Raw genomic sequence first — 26,829 nt, 5'->3', positions numbered from 1 at the left:
AGCTCCGAGGTTAGGGCAACAGAACAGCCCGGATAGGAGGAGCTCCCGCCGGGCTGCAGCTCAGGGAGGCCGGCTCTGAGTACAAAGCGGCGTCACCTCTGGAAAAGTTGGAGGGGCGGAACTAAACTCTACAGGAGGCGCACAGAGATAAGACCGTGGGTATGCACCTGTGGGACGAATAAAGAGCCGTGTAGCGTGCGCACCTGGAGGGGTGGCGCTGCCTGACCTCCCTGTTCGTGCACTGGCTCAGGGGGGAGAAGAAAGGTGGCTATGAGCCGCCATAACCCCCAGAATGCGTGCTGGGACAGGGGAGAAGAAGGGCTGAGCCATGTGCAGTCACGGCCCCCTCAGCCAGCGTGCAGCCAACCCCCAGTGACACCTGCAGAGATGAGCAGGGAGCCATAATCCCCTCAACACCAGCTGGAGGGAGCCGCTGCCAAGGGCTGGCGGCTGTCCCAGTATACAGAAACACAGCCCCCACACATAAGGACCCCAATAAAGGACAGAGTCCCTTTTTAGGTGATGGTGTAGGGGTGGGGGGGGGGGGTGGAGGAGTAAATACTTACCTGCAGACGCCAGTTTCTTATACTCACCTCAGGCATCTTCAACCAGCTTATGGCCATGCTGCATCATACCAGGCTAAGATAGCGGGGCGAGCAGGGGCAGTGGAGGACCTGGACCAGGGGTACAACCTCCAGGTGCTGGCCGTTGGTGGAAGGGGTTAACGGTGCATACTCTTATGACCTGTGTCCCTTAGCTACATATGGGGGAACAGGTAGTGCCATGCTCCTGAACCCCCACCTGAAAAAAATGGAAACAAAAGGCAGTAAAGAATCTAACTAAACAGCCCTTACTAGAAAATAATAAAAAAGGACCAGGTCTGGGGAGCTCATAGACCTGTGTCTTGCCTCCTGCTGACACTAGCTAAAACTGATTACCTCGCTTCCAGTGGGTGGGTATATCCTGCCAGGGAGGAGCCAACTATTTTTTCCTAGTGTCAGCGCCTCCTAGTGGCAAGAGCATATACCCATCAGTAAGGTGTCCCCCAATGAAGAGTGACCGAGAAAAAACTTTTTAATTTCAAAAGTTTTATTGTTTTACAATAACACAGGAAATCGTAACACAAACAATAAGAGAGTACAGAATTTGTCACTTCACAGGCAGCAAACAAGTTGGTAGTAGCAGAGAAGGCGAACTTACAATGTCCTACCAAAGTCCAATCCAGTCGTGACAATCCGAGAGTAATTAGGACAGTCCCGAAGACCAGTAAGTCTGTTGAGGTTTCTGGACAGCTGCAACATAGCAGCCCGTGAGAGTCTCTTAGAACAGAAGGTAGAACAAACCAAGGAACAGGGTAGGGCAACCGCCGAGCGTGGAGCATGCCCGTTTTAGTAACAAACCAAAAAGTCATATCCGCATAAGTTCACAAATCAATAAACACATATCCCTAGAGATAAAAGGAAAAGTAGGAAAAGTGAGTAAGTAGAGTAGAGGGAAGGGACAGGAAAGTAAATTGCTAGCTTGTAGATCGAATTAAGGGTTCATGGACACATAGTGCAGGCTGTGTAACCAGAGGTCCCAATGTTTCAAGAAAGTGAGATCCGGTTGATTGGACAGTGCGTAGGTACGTTCATATTCACATATGAGGTTAACATTAGACAGGATTTCAGGTAAGGTCGGGGTCAGTGGGGAGTTATACACAGTTTTGTGGACATACAGATATGAGCAATGACAGTTCTAGACATAGGAGGATAATGATCTAGGTCTAACATCAATAATGCAGTCGCCGGGCTTATTTGCGTCTCTATTCTTAGTAGTCTGGAAACAACAAGATTAACCCCCGACCATACGGATTGAAGAGCTGGGCATTCCCAGAGTATATGAAGCAACGTACCTGTCTGACCACAGTTCCTCCAGCATGTGTTAGGGAAGGTGGGCTCTATCTTGTGTAGCCTATGTGGTGTAAAGTACCATCTGTGTATGGTTTTGTGTATAGCTTCCTGATGATTGGCACATCTAAAAATGTTGCGAATGCTGCGGAAGGCCATTTGCCACTGATCTAGTGAAATGGTGCATCGAAGATCTCTTTCCCATCTGTCCATGTAAGAAAAAGTGGCTGTACCTATCTTGTCTTCTAATAAGTCATAAAACAGGGTAATGCCTCTAAATGTGGTTCCAGAAGTGTTGAATGTACCCAGCAATCTCGCTGGCAAACGAAATTTGGACAGCCAACCAGTACTCAGCAAACTTCTGATCTGTAGGCTTTTGTATAATTCCTTGTGTGGAAGCGGGAAGATCTCTCACAAGGACGGGAAATGGATACTACCTGCGCTATCTAATATGTCTCCGACTGTAGTAATCCCGGCTGCCTTCCAGGTGGATAAATCTAAGTCTGTAATATGAAGTGTCAGATGGTCTAACGGGACAAGTTTGGGCGGGCATTGAATAAAGTTAGGTAGGTCTTTGAGGCAGGATCTCAATACCTTAACCGTGACATCAATTGGAGTAAGGCCAGTGTCTTCAAGTCTAGTGTTGGAGAATGTAGCTAGCATCCTAGATCGTAGAGAACAGTCTGGGCTGTAAGATTGTTCCAGATTCACCCACACTTTTTCAGGTTCCCCTGCCCACCAGTGTCATGTCTGATCTAAAATGCATGCTTTGTAATACCCCTCTATATCAGGACAACTCAACCCACCTGCCAACCTGTGATGTACCATGACCTTTCGGGAGATTCTAGGACGCCTTCCTGACCATATATAGTCATTCATAAGTTTATGTACTGCTTTGAAGAATGATTTATAAATCGCTATGGGCAGTGTACAAAAGAAATACAGCAACTTCGGAAGCAGTAGCATTTTGAACGATGCCAGTCTGCCAAACCAGGATACCATCTGCTTTTCGTAAGTAGATAGAAAGGAGGAAAGGGAGGATAATAGTGGCAGAAAGTTGGTTTGAAAGAGAGCGGAAATGTAACACTACGTTGCTGCCAATCTAAAGGGAATTGGGGTTTCAGAGAATCTAGCAAAGGGGCAGGGACCCCTACTGACAGAACCTGTGATTTAGAGACATTTAATTTGTAATAAGACAATCTGCTAAAGGTTTCTAGAGTAGAAAATAGAGAACTCAGGGGCTGCTGCGGATCCGTCAGAGACGGTAGCACATCATCCGCAAAAAGGGCTAATTTGTGTTCCCAAATTAGTCCCCCACTTGAACACCTTTAATGTTTCCATGCAGTCGTAAGGCTTGTGCCAGGGGTTCTATAGTAAGCATGAAAAGAAGCGGGGAAAGGGGGCATCCCTGCCACATGCCATTTGACAAGGTGCACCGTTTGTGAACACTCTCGCCACAGGGTTAGAGTATAATGCCCCAATGGCAGACACAATCTGCCCCTCGAAGCCAAAGGCTCGAAGTGCCGAGAAAGCGAAAGGCCAGCTCATCCTGTCAAATGCCTTCTCGGCATCTAAAGTAAGAAAAACAGCCGGAATCCTCGCCTTTTCGCAATGTTGCAGTAAAGAGATCACCCTCCTTGTATTGTCTGGCGCCTGTCTTCCCAGAGTGAATCCCACTTGTTCTCAACCCAATAGAGCTGGTAGGTATGGACGCAAGAGCGTTGCGAAAATCTTGGCATAGATCTTAGCGTCCCCATTGAGAAGGGAGATGGGACGATAGTTGGATACCTGGTCCATAGGCTTCCCAGGTTTAGGGATGGTAGTGACGAGGGCATCCAACATATCAGGGGGTAGGGAGCCGGTCTGTAGAACTGGAAGGAAGTGTTTGTAGTATTCATTTGGAAGGCCATCAGGACCGGGTGCTTTATTTGAGGGCAAGGACTTGACAGCGTTTGAGATCTCTAGGGCAAAGATCGGTGAATTAAGAGTAACTAAAGCAGAGGGAGACAGTTTAGAAAGGTTCAGATTAGACAGAAAAAGGTTGATGGCATCCCTGTTCGGCACCGAGCTGAGAGTCGGTTTGCAGATTATACAAGGACTCGTAATAGTCCCGGAAGGCGTCCGCTATTTGTGTGGGAGAGCTCAAAGGTACTTGTGACTTGGGGTGTTTGAGGACTGCAATACATTGCTTATAGAACGCTGGTTTCAGTTTCTTGGCTAGGAGAGAGACGGTTTTATTGTCGTGTAGATAGTAAGATAGTTTGTTTCGTCTAAGGGTCTTCTCATAGTCACGGAGCAGTAACTTCCGCAAACGGAGACGCACAGACCGGAGCTGGGAGTCTGTATCCACAGACGGGGTTTGGTTTTGAATGGCCTCCAAGGCGGCAATAGCATTAAGGGACTCTGTGAGTTCCAAAGTTCTATGTTTTTTCAGGGTTGCACCCAGTTTGATAAATGTGCCTCATATGACCGCCTTGTGTGCCAGCCAAACTGCTGTGGGGCTCACATCGGGAGTGACATTAAAAGTAAAATATTCTGTTAAAGCCTCTTCTAGTAATGCCGAGTGTGTGGTATGAGCAATTAAATGTGTGTTTGCTCGCCAGACAAAATCACTGCGTTTATCTACAGTATCACTGATGGTAAGGGATACTGGGGCGTGGTTGGACCAAGTCCGACTGCCTATCTCAGAAGAGAATGACCTGACAATGAGGCTCCTGTCAACTATGATGTGGTCGATTCTAGACAGTGTGTGATATCTTGTAGAGCAGTGTGTATAATCACACTCCGAAGCGTGCTGGAGGCGCCAGATATCAAAAAGGTCATGTGTAGACAAAAAGGAATCTAAATAGTATGGGCTTGAGGTGCTCGGGGAAGAGAGGTCAAGGGAGGGAGATACTAAGGCATTGAAGTCTCCGCAGATTAATAGGGCACCTTTGCACATCACCTTAGATAAGAACCTATTTTGGCGGGTGTTGGGCACGTAAAGATTAACTATTGTGTATTTAACATTGTCTTCAAATGCAACTACAATGATAAATCTACTGTGCGGGTCTACAATTTGCTGAGAAATAGTAACAGCAATCTTATCACTAAAGGCCACTAACACTCCCCGCTTCTTCCTCGCAAAGGAGGAGGTGATCACTACAGGATATTTCCTGTGACGCAAGGCAGGAGGATTGTTTGAGGAAAGATGTGTTTCCTGAACACATAGTATATCGGCATGTTTCCTTAGTGCCTCACGACACAGGAAACTCAATTTTTGCGGCCTATTCAGCCCATTTACTTTGAAAGATAATACTTCCAAATCTATTACGTAATGTTGCGGAAGCAAGGACCAAAATCCAGAGGGAGAAAGAAAAACCAGAAAGTAAAGGGGGGAAAAAAAAGAAAAAAAAGGAGGTAAGAGGAGGGAAATGTAGCTAAGAGAGTATACCCTAGCGGGTTATTAGGCAAGAAAACAATGCAGTAGGAGGTAAAACTCCAAGATAGTTAGAACAACCAGAGAGAAGATAAGAAAAGGAAGAAAAAAAAAAAGAGAGAATAAGAAATATATTCAGGGAAGGAAAATTAAGAAGAACCAGAGTAAGATAAGAAGGCGTTTAAAATATGAAAACACCAGTATGGGGTATGTGGAGTAACAACTACAGCAATACAATATTCTACAGAACTCTCATAGCATCAATACAGTGAGCATCTGAGAACAAACCAGTTACCTAAGACAGCAATAGGTAGGTTCAGCATGTCGCTAACTATGCATATAACGGGGGCTCCGGAGAGCCTTCTTCAGAGCAACGGATAGGAGAACCTTGAGGGAACGGGGTCGGGAATCCCCATTGAAGGAGTGTTGCGAATCCCGACTCAAGAGAAGTAAAGGAGAACAACTTGTTCTGATGGGATACCAGGAGCTTTGTAGGGAACCCCCACCGGTAGGGGAGTTCAAAGCGGCACAGTTCCTGAGTGAGGGGTTGCAAGTTACGTCTTGCCGCCGTTAGATCCGTAAAGAGTTGTATGTCCTCATAGGGAGCAGGCAGAACTCAAAATTGCAGCAGGTGGTCTTTGGTCTGGAAGAACGTGTATCTCGCCAAAACATCCCTCGGAAGGCCCACAGGCAGCGCCCTGGGTCGAGCCACTCTGTGCGCCCTGTCAATACAATATTCAAACTCTTGCAAATCAGGCAAAAAGTGATGTGTCAGCTCCTGTACATATTTGATGAGTTGGAAGTTAGGGATGGTTTCTGGTATCCCCCTAAATTTAATATTATTGCGCCTGCTGCGATCTTCAGTATCGACCAGTTTTTCTTGAATAGTCGCCATCTTGTCGTCCAGCGCATTATGGGCATCCACTAATCCATTGTGGGCTGCAGCAAATGAAGCCAATTTAGTTTCAGCGTGGGAGACTCTAGTTTCAAGGACTTTCACTGAGGACTGCACAGGAACTAGCAGTGAGGAAAAGTCCTTGTGCAGGGATGAGTGCAAGAGCTGTAGCATGTCTTTAAGCATGGTTTCAGATACAGCCTTGTCTGTAACCTGGTATGCTGCAAACATGTCCACATCCTCAGTGTGTGGGCCAGTATCGCCCGGCATAGCTGCCACCTCGCCACCTGACTCCTTAGCAGTGAGCCGTGGTCTTTGCTTCGCTGGGCTAACTTGTGGGGATGCAGGGTCATTAATAGGAGAGCTCGTTCCCCTGTGCAGCGCTGCTGTAAAAACTACCAGGGTCAGGGGGAGAGTGTCTTCTCCTCCATCTCCGTCTGCCATATCAGAGCTCTCATGCAGAGTGACGGAGGCCCAGTCATCAGGTAAGGTACAGTCTTTATGGGCTTTAGTGCAAGGCAAACCGTTCCCTACCTTAGGGCTGCTGGGTCTGATCTTCCATTGAGGGAGCGGTAGCTGTGAGCGCCCGGAGTTGGAGCGCGCGGTGTGACCGCCCGGAGCATCAGCGCCATCTTTGAGTGGCCACCTCCGGAGAAAAAGTGTTGTAGAGGCGCCCTAGGACCAGGTTTATTCTGTCTCTTCCTGCCCGGTGTCGCCATGCTGCTGTCACAGTCAGCGGAAGTCGCAGGGGTCGTCGCTGGCAGGTGCAGGATAGTTTTAGAGAGGGTCTGGTACGGAGCTCAGCAGTTAGGCGGCCATCTCTCAGCGCGGTCAGGCCACGCCCCCTGAGAAAAAAACTTTTTGAGTGGAAGAAGATGATCCATTATCATTTTATCCCTATTTGTGTTTCCTGTTCTTTTTTTTAATTATTTTTTATTGAGGGGGCAATGTGATTGCCAATGTTTGCTGCTTTTGTGTATACAAAGGAGGGGTTCGGGGGTAGATGTGTTCCTATTGTTTTGTCATTGCAGAGGATTCCCCAATGTTTGTGTACAATATGTTGGAACAGAAAGCTGTGTTTACTGTATGTTGTTATAATAGGGATATTCAGTAGGTCTTCTTTGTTCTCAATGTTATCTTTTTGTTTGTTTTTAATTTTGATCAAGTCTTCTCTTTCTATTTTGGCTACCTCAGTGCACACTTTATTTAATTGTTCTTCCTTATAAACTTTATTGATGATTTTTTTTGTAGATCCTTAGCCTCCATATTGTAATCATTTATATCAGAGCAATTCCTTCTCAATCTCATAAATTGGCTGCGAGGTATATTTATCAGCCAAATGGCAACTATCGATCTGAATCAGACTGTTGCTGTCTGTAGGTTTGGTATATGTGGTAGTATAGATTGTATTGTTTTGGATATTTATATTTAGATCTAAAAAGTTTACTAAAGTGCTGCTGTATGTAGCGGTGAATCTTAACCCTTTAAGGACCAAGCGTTTTTCAGTTTTTACACTTTCGTTTTTTTCTCCTTACATTTTAAAAATCATAACCCTTTCAATTGTGCACCTAAAAATCCATATGATGGCTTTTTTTTTGCGCCACCAATTCTACTTTGTAATGACATCAGTCATTTTATGATGATATCAAATGCCATTTTGTAACTTTTACGAGCTTCTGTTTCTACGCAGTACATTTTTCGGTAAAAATGACATCTTATCTTTATTCTATAGGTCCATACAATTAAAATGATATCCTACTTATATAGGTTTGATTTTGTCGTACTTCTGTAAAAAATCATAACTATATGCATAAAAATTAATACGTTTAAAATTGTCCTCTTCTGACCCCTATAAGTTTTTATTTTTCCAGGAACGGGGTGGTATGAGGGCAAATTTTTTGTGCCATGATCTGAAGTTTTTATCGATACCATTTTTGTTTTGATCAGACTTTTTGATCACTTTTTATAAATTTTTTTATGGTATGGAAAGTGACCAAAAATACGCTATTTTGGACTTTTGAATTTTTTTGTGCATACACCATTGACCGTGCGGTTTAATTAATAATACATTTTTATAGTTCGGACATTTACGCACGCGCAATACCACATATGTTTGTTTTTATTTTTATTTACACACTTTTTTTGTTAAATGGGAAATAAATCACATTTATTTATTTTTTTTAAACTTTTTTTATGCAGTGTTATAGCCCCTTCTACACTGATTGCAGGCACTGTAGGAATGCATTGATCAGTGTTTTCTGCGCTTGATTGCTCAAGCCTGGATTTCAGGCTTGGAGCAATCAAACGGCGATCGGACAGCTGGGAACAAGGTAAGACACTACCCGCTGTCCTCTCAGTTGTTCGGGACACCGTGAGTTCACCGCGGCGGTTCCGAACAGCTCCTACTGAGCTAACCCGCAGCATATTCTCCCATTTTAGACGCAGCGATCAACTTTGATTGCGGCATCTAAAGGGTTAATACCGGACATCAGCCCGATCGGCAATGTCTGGTATTAGCCGCGGGTCCTGGTTTCTGATAGCAACCGGGACCCCGCAGATGCGAAGCGTGCTCAGCTTCTGAGCGCGCTTCAAGGATCGGGAGCCGGCCACGGACGTAAATATACGTCCGTGGTCATTAAGGGGTTAAAATAACTAATTTTTATTGATTTAGTTTAAAACCCCTCCTTTGTATACAAAAAAGCAACAAACATTGACCCCACATTTTTTGGGATTGAAAAAAAATGTCCCACACTGGAGGGGGTGGGGGAATTATATTGCCCAGTTTTCTAGAGCGGAGTCCAAATGGATATTTAATCTGGACATGCTAATCCCCCGTGGTTTGAATGCAGAACTGGAAGTATTTTGATTTTTATAAAAGAAAAACTCAGTTTATAACAACACAAACAAACTCATATATAACCAAACTAATACGGGCATCTAATGAGAAAGGAAAAATTAGAGAAAGAATTAGAAAAAATTAACCAAAAGTTCCCGAGAAGAGAAATAATACCAGCAGTGCAAGGGTTAACAACTAGAATCCCGACGGAAGGACATAAAAGGGTGCCAGAATCCAAGACTCCCCATCCCAGAGAAAGGAAGCCATTTATGCTTTCGAAAGGTGTCGGAAGGACTTTTGGACGGCACAGGTACCTGTAGTGACATCACTCTAGACCGCCAGGCACACACGGGCGGACTTCTTGTCGGGGTTCGAACGGTAGAGACGCCACCGGCCGGGCAGTCTCCTGTCACCCCTGCACTTCATCAACCATACCGGATTCATCCCTCAGGACTCCTGAGGAACTACACGAATCAGGTACTACTAGAGTCAATAACGCTATTATGAAAAAAACGCAAGCATAACCACAACTGTATAGACATATAAGCACAGCTACACTAACGATATATCATTGTGTACTATGCATGCTAGCACTTTAACTATACAATATTTATCAGCATATTTATTCATTCATTTTTACCACGTATTTATTACTCATTGAGCTTTTAGCAAGTCCCTTGCAGCGCTACCTATTTTATTTATTTATTCCATATTTTACCCCATTGTGTGGGATACAGGGACACGCACATATAGGATCAGCAGAAGCGGGCACATAGTCACATTCCACCCGTAGCGCTAGTGTTACTTATCATCATAGATAGATATATATATATACAGTTCTAACTGTTAAAACCTCCAGAAAAACAAAGTTGAAAAACTGTGTTGGGAGAAATAACATGTGATTTATATCTTTAGCACAAGAAGCAAAGCTCAGTAATGTTTACCTATTCATGGTTAGGTGCACCTCTACACACAGCCCTCTGGTTACTTATAACTGATACAATTTTTAGAGAGGAGTGTGGTTCACCTTAACCAAATGCTTATTTACAGAAATTTTGTACAATTTGGTTCATTGCGCAATTTACTGTGATCCCCTGATCAGGCTGGTTAAATAATTAGTATGGGGAACTTCATCAGCCACATAGTAGAAGGACCACCATAGAAGGACCACATTGTATATGGTTTGTAGTTTCTAATTTCTCCTAGCACTTTGGCATCCTTTGCTGTTCCTTTGGGCTCATATGCTCATCTTTGCATTTATTCCTCTTCGTGTTCTACTTTTATACTTGTATGACTTTCTTATAATGTAAAATAGACATCACTTCTAATGTACAGTTATGCATATGTGTTTCATTGTTGTTACATATATTTTTTTTTTGCTAGCACTGTTGTACTGTTCTGCTAAAATTATATAAATAAAAACAAATTACACATAAATAAGTAGTCTGAAGGATTCAATCTTACCCATTTTTGTGTCCAGTGTCTTTAACTTTGTTATCTTCTTTAACTTCACTTGTTTTGGCAACTCACCTGCAGGTAAAAACAATTCACACTGTATTTAAAATGTCACTGTCATTTAGAATGACTTTTGACATGTTGCTCAAACATTACTGCTTAAAGGGGTACTCCGCCCCTAGACATCTTATCCCCTATCCAAAGGACAGGGGATAAGATGTCTAATCGCAGGGGTCCCGCCGGAGGCATGTGACGTCACAGCCGCGCCCCGCCAGTGACATCACGGTCACGTCCCCTCAATGCAAGTCTATGGGAGGGGGCGCGACGGCTGAGCTTTGCGGTACAATACCGCACGGATGCTCTGACCATGCATGTGGGGGTTTTACACAAGGAGAAGATCATGTTCTATGTGCTTCCTTGCTGTACTTCAGCAATTCTCTTGGGTTTACTTTGGTTGCAACTTCATGCACCGTTCTCAATTGGCACACAGGAGAAATTTGTCGCAGGGGTCAAAGCTGTCAGAAACACAATTGAAGCTCTCTCTTACTTCACCTTCTTCTCTGCCGGGTCTGCCCTCTCCTTATCAGGACTTTTCTGATGTGTTTTGCAAGAAACAGGCCGAAAGTCTTCCTCCACATAGACCCTATGATTGTCCTTTTGAGCTTCTAACTGGCACTACTTCTCCCCGGGGAAAAATCTACCCTCTCTCTGTGCCAGAAACCCAAGCTATGTCTCTGTATATTAAGGAGAACCTCCAGAGAGGTTTTATCCAGAAATCCTGCCTGGGCTGGATTCTTTTTCGTGGAGAAGAAGGACATCTCTCTTCGCCCTTGCATTGACTACCGTGGTCTCGGTATCGTTTACCTCTCATTCCTGAGCTCTTCGGCCGTCTGCAGGGCGCCAATGTCTTCACCAAATTGGACCTGAGATGAGCATATAATTTAATCAGGATTGGAGAGGGAGACGAGTGGAAGACTGCTTTTAATAGACGTGATGGACAGTTTAAGTACTTAGTGATGCCCTTTGGACTCCTGGACACCTGGCGGTCTTCCAGGAATTTGTAAATTACATCTTCCGGGATCTTCTTTACACGTGTGCCGTGGTTTATCTTGATGACATCTGGATCTCTCCCAACTTAGAGGTGCATCGCACTCATGTGCGCCAGGTCTTACGTCACCTGTGGAATAATCATCTTTATGCCAAACTTGAGAAATGTCTCTTTGAAAAGACGAGTCTTCCTTCCTGGGTTACAAGGTCTCAAGCCAAGGCCTCCATATGGATCCAGTCAAGTTGTCATTGGTACTCAATTGGCCATGTCCTTCTGGCCTTTCGGGCCATACGTTTTCTTAGATTCGCCAATTATTATAGACAATTCATTCCACATTTCTCCTCCTTGATTGCTCCTATTGTGGCTCTCACCAAGAAAAACAGTAATTTCAAGTCTTGGACCACAGAAGCAAAAGATTATTTTACCCAATTGAAGTCTGACTTTGCTTCTGCACCTATTCTGTCTAGACCCGACCAAGAAAAGCCGTTCTATCTATAAGTAGATGCCTCTCACTAGGAGCCGGCGCCATCTTAACTAAAAAGTTCTCTAGGGGTAAGATGGTGACTTGATGTTCTCGCCTGCTGAGAGGAACTAGTCTATTGGAGACCGGGAACTCGTGGCCATTAAGCTTGCCTTAGACGAGTGGCGTCACTTATTGCAAGGTTCTACTCATCCTGTCAGTATCTACACGGACCATAAAAATCTTTTATATCTTCAGTCTGCACAGTGTCTCAACCCCCGGCAGGCTAGATGGTCTCTTTTCTTTTCCCGGTTTAACTTTTTTATTCATTTTCAACCTGTAGACAAGAATCTTAGAGCTGATGCTCTCTCTAGAGCTTCTGATGTTAAAGGTCTGGACTCTTCTCCCAGGCATATTGTTCCTCCTGCGTGAATGATTACAGTGGTGCCTGTTGTTCTTCTGCAAGTTCCTTCAGGGAAGTCTTTTGTGCCTCCTCGTCTGAGACGTGTTGTTTTGGGGCCATTCTTCTTTACTAGCCGGTCATGCTGGAGTACGGAAGTCCATTCAATTGATAACCCGACATTACTGGTGGCTGAATCTGGAGCGTGATGTCACTGATTTTGTACGTTCCTGTACGACCTGTGCCCACGACAAGACTCCTCGGCTCAAGCCTGCGGAACTTTTACTTCCTTTGTCTATCCCGGTTGTCTGCCAAGTATATTAGTTTTAAGATTCCCAGCTACAAATTGGGTCCTTTCAAATTCATGCAACGCATTATTCCTGTGTCTTACAAACTCCATCTGCCTCCTTCTCTACGCATTCAGAACTCTTTTCATGTTTCTCTCCTCAAACCAGTTATTCTTAATCGTTTTTCTCATGGGGATGTCTCTTCCACTCCTGTCTCTGGTTCCTCTAGCATCTTTGAAGTTAAGGAGATATTGTCCACCAAGATCTTCAGAGGAAAATGCTTCTTTTTGGTGGATTGGAAGGGGTTCGGGCCTGAAGAAAGATCTTGGGAACCTGAGGAGAACATACTGGACCAAGGTCCGATTCATCAGTTCCTGCGGCCCAAAAAGAGGGGGAGACCTAAGGGGGCGGGGTACTGTTACAAGTGGCTCACAGGCGCACTTTTACCTTGCTGCCCTGTGCTGTCTCTGGCACGGGCGGCACTGCTGTCTCCTTACCGGGCTCTGCCTGCAGCTTCCCGGCCGGCGGACACGCTCCCCGCTGCTTTCCTGGCTCCACTGTGCTCTCTCACTGCCGGCATGCGCGTCCCCGCTTCCTAGGGCGCGTGCGTGCCAACTCTCTGAGATTTAAAGGGCCAGTGCACCAATATTTGGGCACTGACTCTATAAGTAATTCTCACTTCCCCTTGACCTCTGCAATACCCTGCTGGATATTCTGACCTTGCTCCTGTGCCAACTGCCTTCTTGCTACATGACCAGACCTTGCTTCTTTTCCGCTTTTGTCTGTGCCTATAACTTCCTTTGTCGTACCAGGGGTAGCCATCTGGGTTCCGCCTGCTGCAGCAAGTCCATCCCGCTTTGCGGCGGGCTCTGGTGAAAACCAGCGGCACCTTAGACTCCGCTCCCTAGTACGGCCCACACCATCATCCCCACAGATCAGTGGATCCACCTTACCACAGCCATTGCAGTTATGTAAAATCATAGGAGGTCGGTAGCCAGTAAGTTTTGTTTAAGAAACCATGTGGTTTCTAAAAACAATCTTGAATTCTCTTGCGTTATAACTGGTGTTGAGCTTTGGTAGAATTCTTCATATTAGTTTCTTTTTTGGGGGATTGCATGTGCCCAATCCACTTTAAGTGAAAAAAAAGTTAATTTTTACAAGTAATATATATTATATAACAAGTAATATAATGCATAAAGTGGATCTTCTGGATGCCAGCTAAGATTGCAAAATGGTCTTGAAAGCAGCTGCAGACATGCAATAGTTAAGTCGTCTGTGTTTCTGAGGGATAAGCATATAGGGGGAGATTCATCAAAACCTGTCCAAAGGAAAAGTTGCTGAGTTGCCCATAGCAACCAATCAGATTCCTTCTTTCCTTTGAAAAGGCCTCTGAAAAATGAAAGAAGTGATCTGATTGGTTGCTATGGGCAATTCAGAAACTTTTCCTCTGCACATGTTTTGATAAATATCCCCTATATAGTTTCTGGAAAATGTCAAAAAGGGCCCAAACCATAAAGAGTTTTATGGCATAAAGAACGTGTGTGTTTTTGCCCAATATGTTTGGACCTGGGAGAAATTCCATAAACACTGGTAGTGATCTACATCACTCTCTACCATCTGAAATAGGTGGGACTTGATATCCATGTGCCATTTTTAATACGTAGTTCATCATATATGGCAGAGGGTGTTCCATAAGGCACCAGATTGTAGTACCAAAAACCACCAATGGAGGTCACTAAATTCCACTGTTTCCTATTCACTAATCTATAAACTATAAAGTATCCAAAATAACAAAATAATCTTTATTTAAAAAAATAAAAAAAACTACACACACCTCCTATACCTCATGTATTGAATAAAACAAGTATTGTGCTAACTGGCCACATCACCAGCACAGTAATATGCTGTCAATGTTTCAGAATGTAGTGTACGTCTGACTAACTTTCAGGGGCTAGACTCACAGTTACAAAAAAACTATGACAAAGTCCCCCTCAAAGTGTTCTGCCACGCGCTGTGGCTTTATCAAAAGGTGGCCAGTTACATTATATTAAGTACAGTACATGAAAGATAGGAGGCCCACCATAATTTTAACCAATGTGTAGTTTTTCAACACAGGTTATTTTGGATACTTATATGACTACAACTTTTACACAATTAGTAGCTATTCCTCTCACCAGAATGAGGCTGGGTTCACACTACGTTTTGTCCCATACGGGAGCGCATACGGCAGGAGGGAGCTAAAAGCTCGCGCTCCCGTATGTGACCGTATGCGCTCCCGTATGTCATTCATTTCAATGAGCCGACCGGAGTGAAACGTTCGGTCCGGTCGGCTCATTTTTGCGCCGTATGCGCTTTTACAACCGGACCTAAAACCGTGGTCGACCACGGTTTTAGGTCCGGTTGTAAAAGCGCATACGGCGCAAAAATGAGCCGACCGGACGTTTCACTCCGGTCGGCTCATTGAAATGAATGACATACGGGAGCGCATACGGTCACATACGGGAGCGCAAGCTTTTAGCTCCCTCCTGCCATATGCGCTTCCGTATGGGACAAAACGTAGTGTGGACCCAGCCTTATCTTTGAATTCCATAAGTTTTGGTAAATTTTTTACTTTAGGGAAAGTAAAACTTGGTGTTGTGTAGAAGCAAACGCTTAATAGGTATGTGTCTTATTAACGATGCATAAACCTTACACCTTACACCTATGGAGCTTCTTTATTATGTTTCTATGACATGTCAAAAGTTTTTCAGTTTTTTTTTTTTTATCACAATGGCACTTTAAAGATGTTTACTATGCTCTATCACCACTGCTGTTTTCTTACCTGACACTCGAGGTTCTCCAACACGAAGGATGTGTGGCCAATGCTGCAAAGTTTTGATGAAGAAAGGATTGGTTACTCCAAGTAACAAGCTAGGGCTGCAGAGTTAAACAGAACAAATAAAACCATACTTGTTTTTAGTACTCACTTAAATCAGTGTCTGTTTTCATGAGAATAAAAATAAGAAATTAGAATAAACATTTACTTACGGGGCTTGTGTTTTGGTAGTGTACTCTTTGAATTCATTGTCATGAATAGTGAAATACGGACGGAAATCGGAGCAAAACTTTAATGGAGAAATGCATCTGTAAATACGCAAACAAGCAGGATACAGCAGGGTAAGATACACCCATCAGTTGAATAGTGTTAAGGCAAGCATTATGTTTTTTACTTTATTTTATTTCAGATGCTTTTAGGTTGCCTGAATGAGATAAACCTTATACAATGTCTTATTATGTAATATAGTTTTGCCTCAAACATTGAATGCTAGGTTCCCGTACCAATGAGTACTATTTGCGATGAGCCCTAGAAGATTTGGGACCCCAACGGTATATGAACAAACCCTGCTAAAAATTGTGGAGCTGGCCTAAAAATCTGCAATGAAATCTGCATGTGTTATATGCGGAATTCAGTGTGTATATTGATGTGTATTTAGCCATGGATTTCATGCACTGCAATGGAAATCCACTGCATATATGCAAAAGGTAGGGCATGAGGTGGATCATCAGGCAGATTATTACACTGCTCAAAAAAATAAAGGGAACACTTAAACAACACAATGTAACTCCAAGTCAATCACACTTCTGTGAAATCACACTGTCCACTCAGGAAGCAACACTGATTGACAATCAATTTCACATGCTGTTGTGCAAATGGAACAGACAACAGGTGGAAATTATAGGAAATTACCAAGACACCCCCAATAAAGGAGTGGTTCTGCAGGTGGTAACCACAGACCATTTCTCAGTTCCTATGCTTCCTGTCCTGTTGGCGGTACTTTCACTCTAGTGGTAGCATGAGACGGAGTCTACAACCCACACAAGTGGCTAAGGTAGTGCAGCTCATCCAGGATGATCAATGCGGCAAGAAGGTTTGCTGTGTCTGTCAGGGTAGTGTCCATAGCATGGAGGCGCTACCAGGAGACAGGCCAGTACATCAGGAGACGTGGAGGAGGCCGTAGGAGGGCTGTAATGGATGTATATGTATATATATATATATATATATATATATATATATATGTGTGTGTATATATATATATATTTTACGTATGTGTATACATAAAATGGCCATTTTAGGACAGGGCCTCCATTCTCCTCAAACAACTCTGCTCCTTGCTCACCCCCTCCCATCTGCTCTGCTCACCCCCTCCCATCGAGTAGAGTTCCTGGACAAAGACTTCATAGCCAGCCAAACATTTCAGGAAAAGCATACCTTATACGGTATGCCACAGCTATACTTATCCCCCTAGTGAGGGTGGGAACTTATGCTAAATACAGAGGTTATATAACCAAGTGGACAGCCTAATAAAAGCTATAAGTATTTTACCACTGACCATGTATGTGTCTGTGTGATTTACTTAAAGTGCATGCATGTGATCCAATCAAATACTATACCAAATCTGGACAGGAGTAGGATACTTACCAGGCTATCTGATTAAATTCATATCAGGGCAACAACCCAGGAGCAGGACCGCTACCTCTGCCTTTGTGCAATAAGGAGCAGGAAGAGCATTGCCAGAGCCCTTCAAAATGACTTCCAGCAGGCCACTAATGTGCATGTGTCCACTCAAAGGTCAGAAACAGACTCCATGAGGGTGGTATGAGGGCCCGACATCCACAGGTGAGTGTTGTGCTTACAGCCCAACACCGTGCACGTTTCGCATTTGCCAGAGAACACCAAGATTGGCAAATACGCCACTGGCACTCTGTGCTCTTCACAGATGAAAGCAGGTTCACACTGAGCACATGTGACAGACGTGACAGAGTCCGGAGACGCCATGGAGAACGTTCTGCTGCCTGCAACATCCTCTAGCATAATCTGTTTGTCGGTGGGTCAGTAATGGTGTGGGGTGGCATTTCTTTGGGGGACCGCACAGCCCTCCATGTGCTTGCCAGAGGTAGCCTGACTGCTATTAGGTACCAAGATGAGATCCTCAGACCCCTTGTGAGACCATATGCTAGTGCAGTTGGCCCTGGGTTCCTCCAAATGCAAGCAAGACAATGCTAGACCTCATGTGGCTGGAGTGTGTCAGCAGTTCCTGCAAGAGGAAGGCATTGATGCTATGGACTGGCACGCCCGTTCCCCAGACCTGAATTCGATTGAGCATATCTGGGACATCATGTCTCGCTCCATCCACCAACGCCACATTGCACCACAGACTGTCCAGGAGTTGGCGGATGCTTTAGTCCAGGTCTGGGAAGACATCCCTCAGGAGACCATCTGCCTCCTCATCAGGAGCATGCCCAGGCGTTGTAGGGAGGTCATATGGTCACGTGGAGGCCACACACACTACTGAGCCTCATTTTGTCTTTAAGGACATTGGGGGAGATTTATCAAAACCTGTGCAAAGGAAAAGTTGCTGAGTTGCCCATAGCAACCAATCAGATCCCTTCTTTCATTTTGCAGAGGCCTTGTTAAAAATGAAAGAAGCAAGCTGAATGGTTGCTATGGGCAACTGGACAACTTTTCCTTTGCACAGGTTTTGATAAATCTCCCCCATTACATCAAAGTTGGATCAGCCTGTAGTGTGGTTTTCCACTTTGATTTTGAGTGTGACTCCATATCCAGACCTCCATGGGTTGATAAGTTTGATTTCCATTGATCATTTTTGTGTGATTTTGTTGTCAGCACATTCAACTATGTAAAGACGAAAGTATTTCATACTATTAGTTCATTCATTCAGATAAAGGATGTGTTATCTTAGTGTTCCCTTTATTTTTTTGAGCAGTGTATAACTAAGAAAGGGTTATAGTTCTACACCAATTACTGGAACCTTTACAGGAAATGATCCAATTAACTCATTCAATCTATCAGGGTGGACAATGTTCCTGTAATAGGGCTTTTTGCATTGAGCTGTAACATTGGAGCTATTGTTAGTCACATAAAATAAAACAAGGAATTTATTACCCAGTCAATGCTAGCACAATCTCAGATGAAATGGTGGGTGAAGGCGCCATAACAACAAGTGGCTCTCCTAGCAAAACCAGCTCCCACAGCAACTGGAGGTTCATCAGAACAGACTGCAGGGACCTAGGTAAATACAGAAAAAAAAGGAATTTACATATTGGGAGTAATATAGAATATAACAGCCATTCATTTGCACACATAATAAGGGATGCATAAGGTTAAGGTGTAAACATTTTATTTTTCTTACATAGTTATTAACAGCATATTTTACCTGAAAAGATCCAATTCATGAATGCTGGAGATGTGGCATGGGGGGTCAAGCCGGTCCTGTATTATTTAGAGACATGATCATAAGAAATCTATCTGAAATAAGACATCATACCGTACATAGCTTTGTTTCACTTTCAATCAACCCTTAAAGTATTTTTTGGGAAAAAACATTTTCATTTAATGATGGAAGCATTTAGCTTTGTGGAAGAGGGAACTGTTCCTAAGCGAAAACTAACTGTAATATATGTTCCTAAGCAAAGCATATATCAAATGTAGATGATCCAACACACTAGGTGGAATGGCAATTGTGTGGTTTTATTACACAGTCAACAAGTAGCTTAATAAGCTCTACACATCAGGGGGAGAATTTATTAAGCTCTACCTGTCAATTTTCTTTTGCGCAAAAACTTTTTTTTTTTTTTATTCTGCAGCACGCATCTCTAAATGATTTGACATATCTTACTTCACCAGTTTTTCATTAAGAACAGAGTATGAAGTAAGTATAAATCCCCCAAATCTATTTTTCTGCAAGTTTTCTGACCGAACATGTAAAAACCCACAAAGTATAGAAGGATTCTTTCCTACTAATGTATATGAACGTAATTATCATGTGTAGTTTAGGCATGCAGCATAGAAGATGGATGATGGTGATCACAGGATGTGTCATGGCCACATGTGCATTATGTAAAAATAACCAAGTGCCTTAAAAAGGTATTGTTGTGCAAAAATGCTGTTACCATCTGTAGAACACTTTCATTTGTTGCCCTGGTGAGCTCACCCTATAAAAGATATATAGTATCGGCTACCAATTAAAACATACAAACTATCTTGTGTGGAATGTATGTGAATATACAATTCATTCATTTCACTCAACATTTTCCTGACATTACCATACCTAAAAAGGATCCTGTCAGTGAGATCTATGTACAGGTGCCCATACATGTATCCGTTTTTGTGTGAGGCTGGATACTACACGATTTTAGGCCAAGTACAGGTGAAGCAAATAAACACTATGAGGGCAATTTCTGAATGCTTTACGATCAAATTCAGACGCCAAATTGTTGCAAGTTTGTTTAAGTATATCTTAGCATTCAAGCAAGATTTATGAAATGTGATTTTTTTGTGCAACTTGACTCCAGCCATAAGCATACTTAGAAGCTAACATATCCATAAACAATTTAAGTAATCACCGCACACATTAGACAATCGGTTCAGATTTAAATTTATTATACATCATGTGCATATTCTCCTGCCATAAACAATCCTTATCTGTTGTAAGGACAACAGAATATACATGTGGAACAATAAATTCCCTGTCACATGCTTTACCTGTGCTTATTGCAATACAAAAATGGCAGAAATTCACAGTCAGTGTTTGCAGAAACAGATATGTTTATGGGCATCCTTACAGATACTGAAGATGAACACAAACACTGGTACTGATTACCACATGTACCTGAAAAAACATTAAATATTTAGTCTTCATTTCTCAACTTACATAACTTATGTATTACTCACCTTGGGGTGATCAGTAATGACATTAGTTTCTATCAGATCAGTCTGGTTTGGAATTTTGACCTTAAAACAATACAGAAAAAGACATATGAATGTACTTCAAAGGGGTATTCCCATCACAAACATTAATGGCATATCAATAGTGTGTTCTACTTCTGGGACTTGCACATATCTTGAAAATGAAGCCTTCCCCAACCCCATCCAGCCTGGTTGTCATGGCCAGATTTGGAGATATGGCCAGGATTGCTAATAGAGCCAAATGGGCTATTCTGCAGAATTGCAAAAACAGTGTAGAGCCAAGAGCTACATAGTTTGGATCTGGTCTATTTTATATATGTACTAGCAGAGTACTCAGCGTTGCCTGGTCATCTTACCTAAACATTGTGGGAGAAGTAAAAGCATCAATGACGCTCTTGTCCTCATATCACGACCTTATATCCTGTTCTCATATTCTGAAGCCATATACCATCCTCAGGTGGAAAGGTTGTAGGCCGAAATAGAAGGGGGTTTGGCCTTGTGGGGAAGTGTGGCTTGTGGGAGGGGGTGTGGCTTGAAAGAGAGACCGATACATTCACTCAGAGATGCAGAGCTTGTTGGGTAAGGTGAGGCTAAGTTGTGATGAAGAGATTGTGGTTGAAGGAACTATTATGTAAGTGTATCAAGCGAAAAGGGGCAATAATAAAAGAGGCATGGCTTGCGGGCTAAGGTACAACTTAAGTTAAACTTTTGCAACTAGAGGTAATACCCAGTCAAAACATATTTTAAGGGCATCTTCTAAAAATGCTAAGCATGTGTAGCTACTGAAATGGTAATCTAACACCTCAAGCCCATAGAAATAGGCATTTTATCCATTACCCATTTTTGTAATAACACCAATTTTTCCATTCTGTCAATAAAATATTTAAGATCCTTCATGCTTTAACCCCTTCCCGCTATTGGACGTATGCATACGTCCAGGCGAATTACACGTTCGCGCAAATGGACGTATGCATACGTCCAAGCGATCTCCTGCTCTGCCGCGGGCAGCGCAGGAGATCGCGGGTGGGACTCAGCTGTCAATCACAGCCGGAGTCCCACCGCAGCTGCCGGGGCCGCGATCGCGCCGGTCCCGGCAGCATTAACCCCATAGATGCCGTGATCAGTCTGATCACGGCATCTATGGTGTTTGCAGGGGGAGCGCTCTCCCCCTGCCCATCAATCGCGGCGCCGCGATAAAATAAGGGGGATCGGGGGTGTCCAAGACACCCTCGATCCCCCTTGAAGAGATAGGAGTGAGGTGGCAGGGTTGCCACCCCTCCTATCCCTGCTATTGATCGGCGGAGCGGCCGACCAATAGCAGACTGGGGGCGGGGGGGTTAAAGTTCGGTTCCCCCCCGCTATGCCCACCCATCGGTGTCCGGGCACAGCGGGGGGAACCGCGTAGTAGCGGCGGGGGCGGCGATCACTTACCCGGCGGCGGCTGTGATCACGGCGGCGGTGGAGGTGAGTATGACGCCGCGTGTCCATAGTCTGTTGCCTAGCAACATCTGCAGGGCGACAGTTTAGAGAGTGGTCTCTAAACTGTCGCCCTCCAGATGTTGCAAAACTACAACTCCCACCATGCCTTGACAGCTGTTTGCTGTGTTGGCATGCTGGGAGTTGTAGTTTTGCAAGATTTAGAGGGGTTCAGGCTAGAGATCACTGACAGTGGTCTCTAAACTGTAGCCCTCCAGATATTACAAAACTACAACTCCCAGCATGCTCAGACAGCAGTTTGCTGTCTTAGCATGCTGAGATTTGTAGTTTTGCAACATCTGGAGGGCCACAGTTTAGAGACCACTGTCAGTGATCTCCAGCCTGAACCCCTCTAAATCTTGCAAAACTACAACTCCCAGCATTCAGGAACAGCAAATGGCTGTCTCGGCATGCTGGGAGTTGTACTTGCGTGCATCCAGCTGTTGCATAACTACATCTCCCAGCATTCTCTTTGGCAATCAGTACATGCTGAGAGTTGTAGTTCTGCAACAGCTGGAGGCACACTGGTTGGGAAATACCGAGTTAGGTAATAGGTTCTATTACCTAACTCAGTATTTTCCAACCAGTGTGCCTCCAGCTGTTGCAAAACTACAACTCCCAGCATGCACGTTCTGTCAGTGCATGCTGGGAGTTGTAGTTTTGCCCCCCCCCCCCCTCCCATGTGAATGTACAGGTTACATTCACACTGGCGGCGGATTACAGTGAATTCCCTGCTTCAGGTTTGAGCTGCAGCAGCCGCAGCTCAAACTCCTAGCGGGAGACTCAGTGTAATCCGCCGTCAGTGTGAATGTAACCTAAAAACACTACACTACGCTAACACAAAATAAAGAGTAAAACACTACATATACACACGTACACTGCCCCCCCCCCCACCACCACCCCTTCCCCCCCAATAAAAATGAAAAACGTATCCTACAGCAGTGTTTCCAAAACGGAGCCTCCAGCTGTTGCAAAACAAAAACTCCCAGCATGCAAATCCCTAATTTAGGCCTCAAATGCGCATGGCGCTCTCACTTTGGAGCCCTGGCGTATTTCAAGGCAACAGTTTAGGGCCACATATGGGGTATCGCCGTACTCGGGAGAAATTGCCTAACAAATTTTGGGGGGCTTTTTCTCCTTTTACCCCTTATGAAAAGGTAAAGTTGGGGTCTACACCAGCATGTTAGTGTAAAAAAAAAACATTTTTGTACACTAACATACTGGTGTTGCCCCATACTTTAAAATTTCACAAGCGGTAAAAGAAAAAAAGCCTCCAAAATTTGTAACGCAATTTCTCCTGAGTACGGAGATACCCCATATGTGGGCGCAAAGTGTTCTGGGGACGCACAACAAGGCTCAGAAGGGAGAGTGCACCATGTAAATTTGAGGTCTAAATTGGTGATTTGCACAGGGGTGGCTGATTTTACAGCGGTTCTGACATAAGTGCAAAACAATAAATACCCACATATGACCCCATTTTGGAAACTACACCCCTCACGGAATGTAACAAGGGGTATAGTGAGCCTTAATACCCCACAGGTGTCTGACAGATCTTTGAAACAGGGGTCTGTGAAAATGAAAAATAAAATTTTTAATTTACACAGCCCACTGTTCCAAAGATCCGTCAAATGCCAGTGGGGTGTAAATTCTCCCTGCACCCCTTATTACCTTCCGTGAGGGGTGTAGTTTTAAAAATGGGGTCAAATGTGGGGGGTCCACTGTTCTGGCACCACGGGGGGCTTTGGAAATGCACATGGCCAAATTCTCTCTCCAAAAGCTCAATGATGCTCCTTCTCTTCTGAGCATTGTAGTTCGCCCCCAGTGCACTTCACGTCCACTTATTGGGTATTTCCATACTCAGAAGAGATGGGGTTACAAATTTTGGGGGGTATTTTCTGCTATTATCCCTTGTAAAAATGTAAAATTTGGGGGAAAACAAGCATTTTAGTGTAAAAAAAATATATATTTTTTTACATATGCAAAAGTCGTGAAACACCTGTGGGGTATTAAGGTTCACTTTACCCCTTGTTACGTTCCCCAAGGGGTCTACTTTCCTAAATGGTATGCCATGTGTTTTTTTTTTTCTGTCCTGGCACCATAGGTGCTTCCTAAATGCGGCATGCCCCCAGAGCAAAATTTGCTTCCAAAAAGCCAAATGTGACTCCTTCTCTTCTGAGACCTGTAGTGCGCCAGCAGAGCACTTTTCATCCCCATATTGGGTGTCTTCTGAATCGGGAGAAATTGGGCTTCAAATGTTGGGGGGTATTTTCTGCTATTACCTTTTTTAAAAATGTAAAATTTTTGCTAAACCAAGCATTTTTGGTAAATTTTTTTTATTTTTTTTACATGTGCAAAAGTTGTGAAACACCTGCGGGATATTAAGGTTCACATTATCCCTTGTTACGTTCCTCAAGGAGTCTAGTTTCCAAAATGGTATGCCATGTCGTTTTTTTTTGCTGTCCTGGCACCATAGGGGCTTCCTAAATGCGACATGCCCCCCGAGCAAAATTTGCTCTCAAAAAGCCAAATATGACTCCTTCTCTTCTGAGCATTGTAGTTCGCCCGTAATGCACTTCAGGTCAACTTATGGGGTACCTCCATACTCAGAAGAGATGGGGTTACAAATTTTTGGGGGTATTTTCTGCTATTAACCCTTGCAAAAATGTGAAATTTGGGGGGAAACACACATTTTAGTGAAAATTTTTTTTTTTTTTTTTACATATGCAAAAGTCATGAAACACCTGTGGGGTATTAAGGCTCACTTAATTCCTTTTTACGTTCCTCAAGGGGTCTAGTTTCCAAAATGGTATGCCATGTTTTTTTTATTTGCTGTTTTGGCACCATAGGGGCTTCCTAAATGCAACATGCCCCCAAAAAAACATTTCAGAAAAACGTACTCTCCAAAATCCCCTTGTCGCTCCTTCGCTTCTGAGCCCTCTACTGCGCCCGCCGAACAATTTACATAGACATATGAGGCATGTGCTTACTCGAGAGAAATTGGGCTACAAATTCAAGTATAAATTTTATCCTTTTACCCCTTGTAAAAATTCAAAAATTGGGTCTACAAGAACATGCAAGTGTAAAAAATGAAGATTTTTAATTTTCTCCTTCACTTTGCTGCTTTTCCTGTGAAACACCTAAAGGGTTAAAACACTTACTGAATGTCATTTTGAATACTTTGGGGGGTGCAGTTTTTGTAATGGGGTCATTTATGGGGTATTTCTAATATGAAGACCCTTCAAATCCACTTCAAACCTGAACTGGTCCATGAAAAATAGCGAGTTTGAAAATTTTGTGAAAAATTGTAAAATTGCTGCTGAATTTTGAAGCCCTCTGGTGTCTTCCAAAAGTAAAAACACGTCAATTTTATGATGCAAACATAAAGTAGACATATTGTATATGTGAACCCCCAAAAAAATATATTTGGAATATCCATTTTCCTTACAAACAGAGAGCTTCAAAGTTAGAAAAATGCAAAATTTTCAATTTTTTCATCAAATTTTGGGATTTTTCACCAAGAAAGGATGCAAGTTACCACAAAAATTTACCACTATGTTAAAGTAGAATATGTCACGAAAAAACAATCTCGGAATCAGATTGATAAGTAAAAGCATTCCAGAGTTATTAATGTTTAAAGTGACAGTGGTCAGATGTGCAAAAAAGGGCTGCGTCCTAGAGGTGAAAATGGGCTGTGTCCTTAAGGGGTTAAAGATTTGGCCATTTCTTCCCCTTTGATACTATAACAGCATTAGCAATTTGTTTTGCCTCAGTTTTATACTCTTCATTGTGAGCTATGGTTCCAGTTCCCTTATACCATAACTAATCTTTAGAACAAATTGAGCAAATTGAATAAATTGCCTTCTTACAGAGAAAGTGCTCCCAGAGGCAAATAGGATAAAAACTGAGATCACACAATAGTATACCATACAGGTTGGGTTGTAGATAGCTTTTTAACTTAGTACCTGCAAGACAATTCCCATGATTGGCAATGACAATGAAAGTCCTGGCTCAGGAAACGGCCATCGATCAATCTGATTACAAACTGTAAATAAGAAAATATGGTATTTGTCATATCCTAAATGAACATAATATTTTTCTTTTTAAATCAGAATTTTTTTATTAAACATTTTATAAAACATACAGCATACAAAAACAAAAGAAATAAAATAAATATAAACCCATAAAACCCACCCCACTCACATATAAACAACCCCCGTGTCCGTCCTTCACAGCAGGGGAAAAAAAGAACAGCTAGTGATGTCTGACTTGGTTTATGTTCAGATACGGCCATTAGATTTAGGTTGTGGCTGAAAACTTTGATGCTCCCCGGCTGGGGAATAGTTAAAGCTCTTAACCTTTCACCCAATGGCAGTGCGGGTGTGTCTATATATCTCCAGCTCAGTCTAGGTTCTGAGCTGGTGATTGACCTGTTGCTACTATGATGTCTGTTTGTGCATACACGATGCTATGAAGTTGTTAGTGCAATACTCATTGTCTGTTTGTGCTATAATGCTACTATTTCTGCTTCAGCATTTACCTTGTATTTATCTTGTGATTTTATCTGGGTTTTAACCATGGTTAAATAGCATGCACATTGTAGTTTTTAGTCTGTTACATTTGTCGGTTTTAGGATGTATGTCTGTTCTGCTTGGTTTGTGTTCACACTGTAGAATCCTGTCCTGCTCCTCCTCTTTGTGGAGTATGGTTTTGAAATATATCCTGTTTTGTATCTTGAGCAATATCCTGTCTAGTATCCTGACCTGAGTTCCTCTACGCTGTAGAGTTTGGTTTTCTTGTATCCATGTTTATGAAGTTTAATGTATTATATTTCTGTTTCCTACTGGGTCAGCATCCTGATCACACAGTGGAGTGTGCCTGCTGGCCAGTAGTCTATTTGGCTTTATTATAATGGCTACTC

At 43.3% G+C, this 26,829-nt stretch overlaps 1 protein-coding gene across 4 annotated transcripts in view; it reads right to left on the bottom strand.

Annotated features, from left to right (window-relative positions):
• Positions 1–26,829, bottom strand: part of DENND6B (DENN domain containing 6B) — a 107,364-nt gene that overhangs the window by 39,197 nt on the left and 41,338 nt on the right. For 3 of the 4 annotated variants that reach the window (XM_056573062.1, XM_056573061.1, XM_056573059.1), the window contains 8 exons: positions 25,874–25,953; positions 20,421–20,480; positions 19,640–19,681; positions 18,904–18,959; positions 18,633–18,755; positions 15,716–15,811; positions 15,510–15,604; positions 10,503–10,568 (listed from right to left, as the gene is read on the bottom strand). In XM_056573062.1, the coding sequence (XP_056429037.1) occupies positions 10,503–10,568; positions 15,510–15,604; positions 15,716–15,811; positions 18,633–18,755; positions 18,904–18,959; positions 19,640–19,681; positions 20,421–20,480; positions 25,874–25,953 (618 nt within the window). The remainder of the gene's footprint in view (positions 1–10,502; positions 10,569–15,509; positions 15,605–15,715; positions 15,812–18,632; positions 18,756–18,903; positions 18,960–19,639; positions 19,682–20,420; positions 20,481–25,873; positions 25,954–26,829) is intronic. The other variant, XM_056573060.1, reaches the window with a different exon arrangement.

This window comes from Hyla sarda, chromosome 4 (genome assembly GCF_029499605.1).
Source record: "Hyla sarda isolate aHylSar1 chromosome 4, aHylSar1.hap1, whole genome shotgun sequence".
Classification (NCBI taxonomy): domain Eukaryota; kingdom Metazoa; phylum Chordata; class Amphibia; order Anura; family Hylidae; genus Hyla; species Hyla sarda.
The sequence above is the reverse complement of the archived record's forward strand: the minus strand, read 5'-3'. Positions and strand labels throughout refer to the sequence as shown.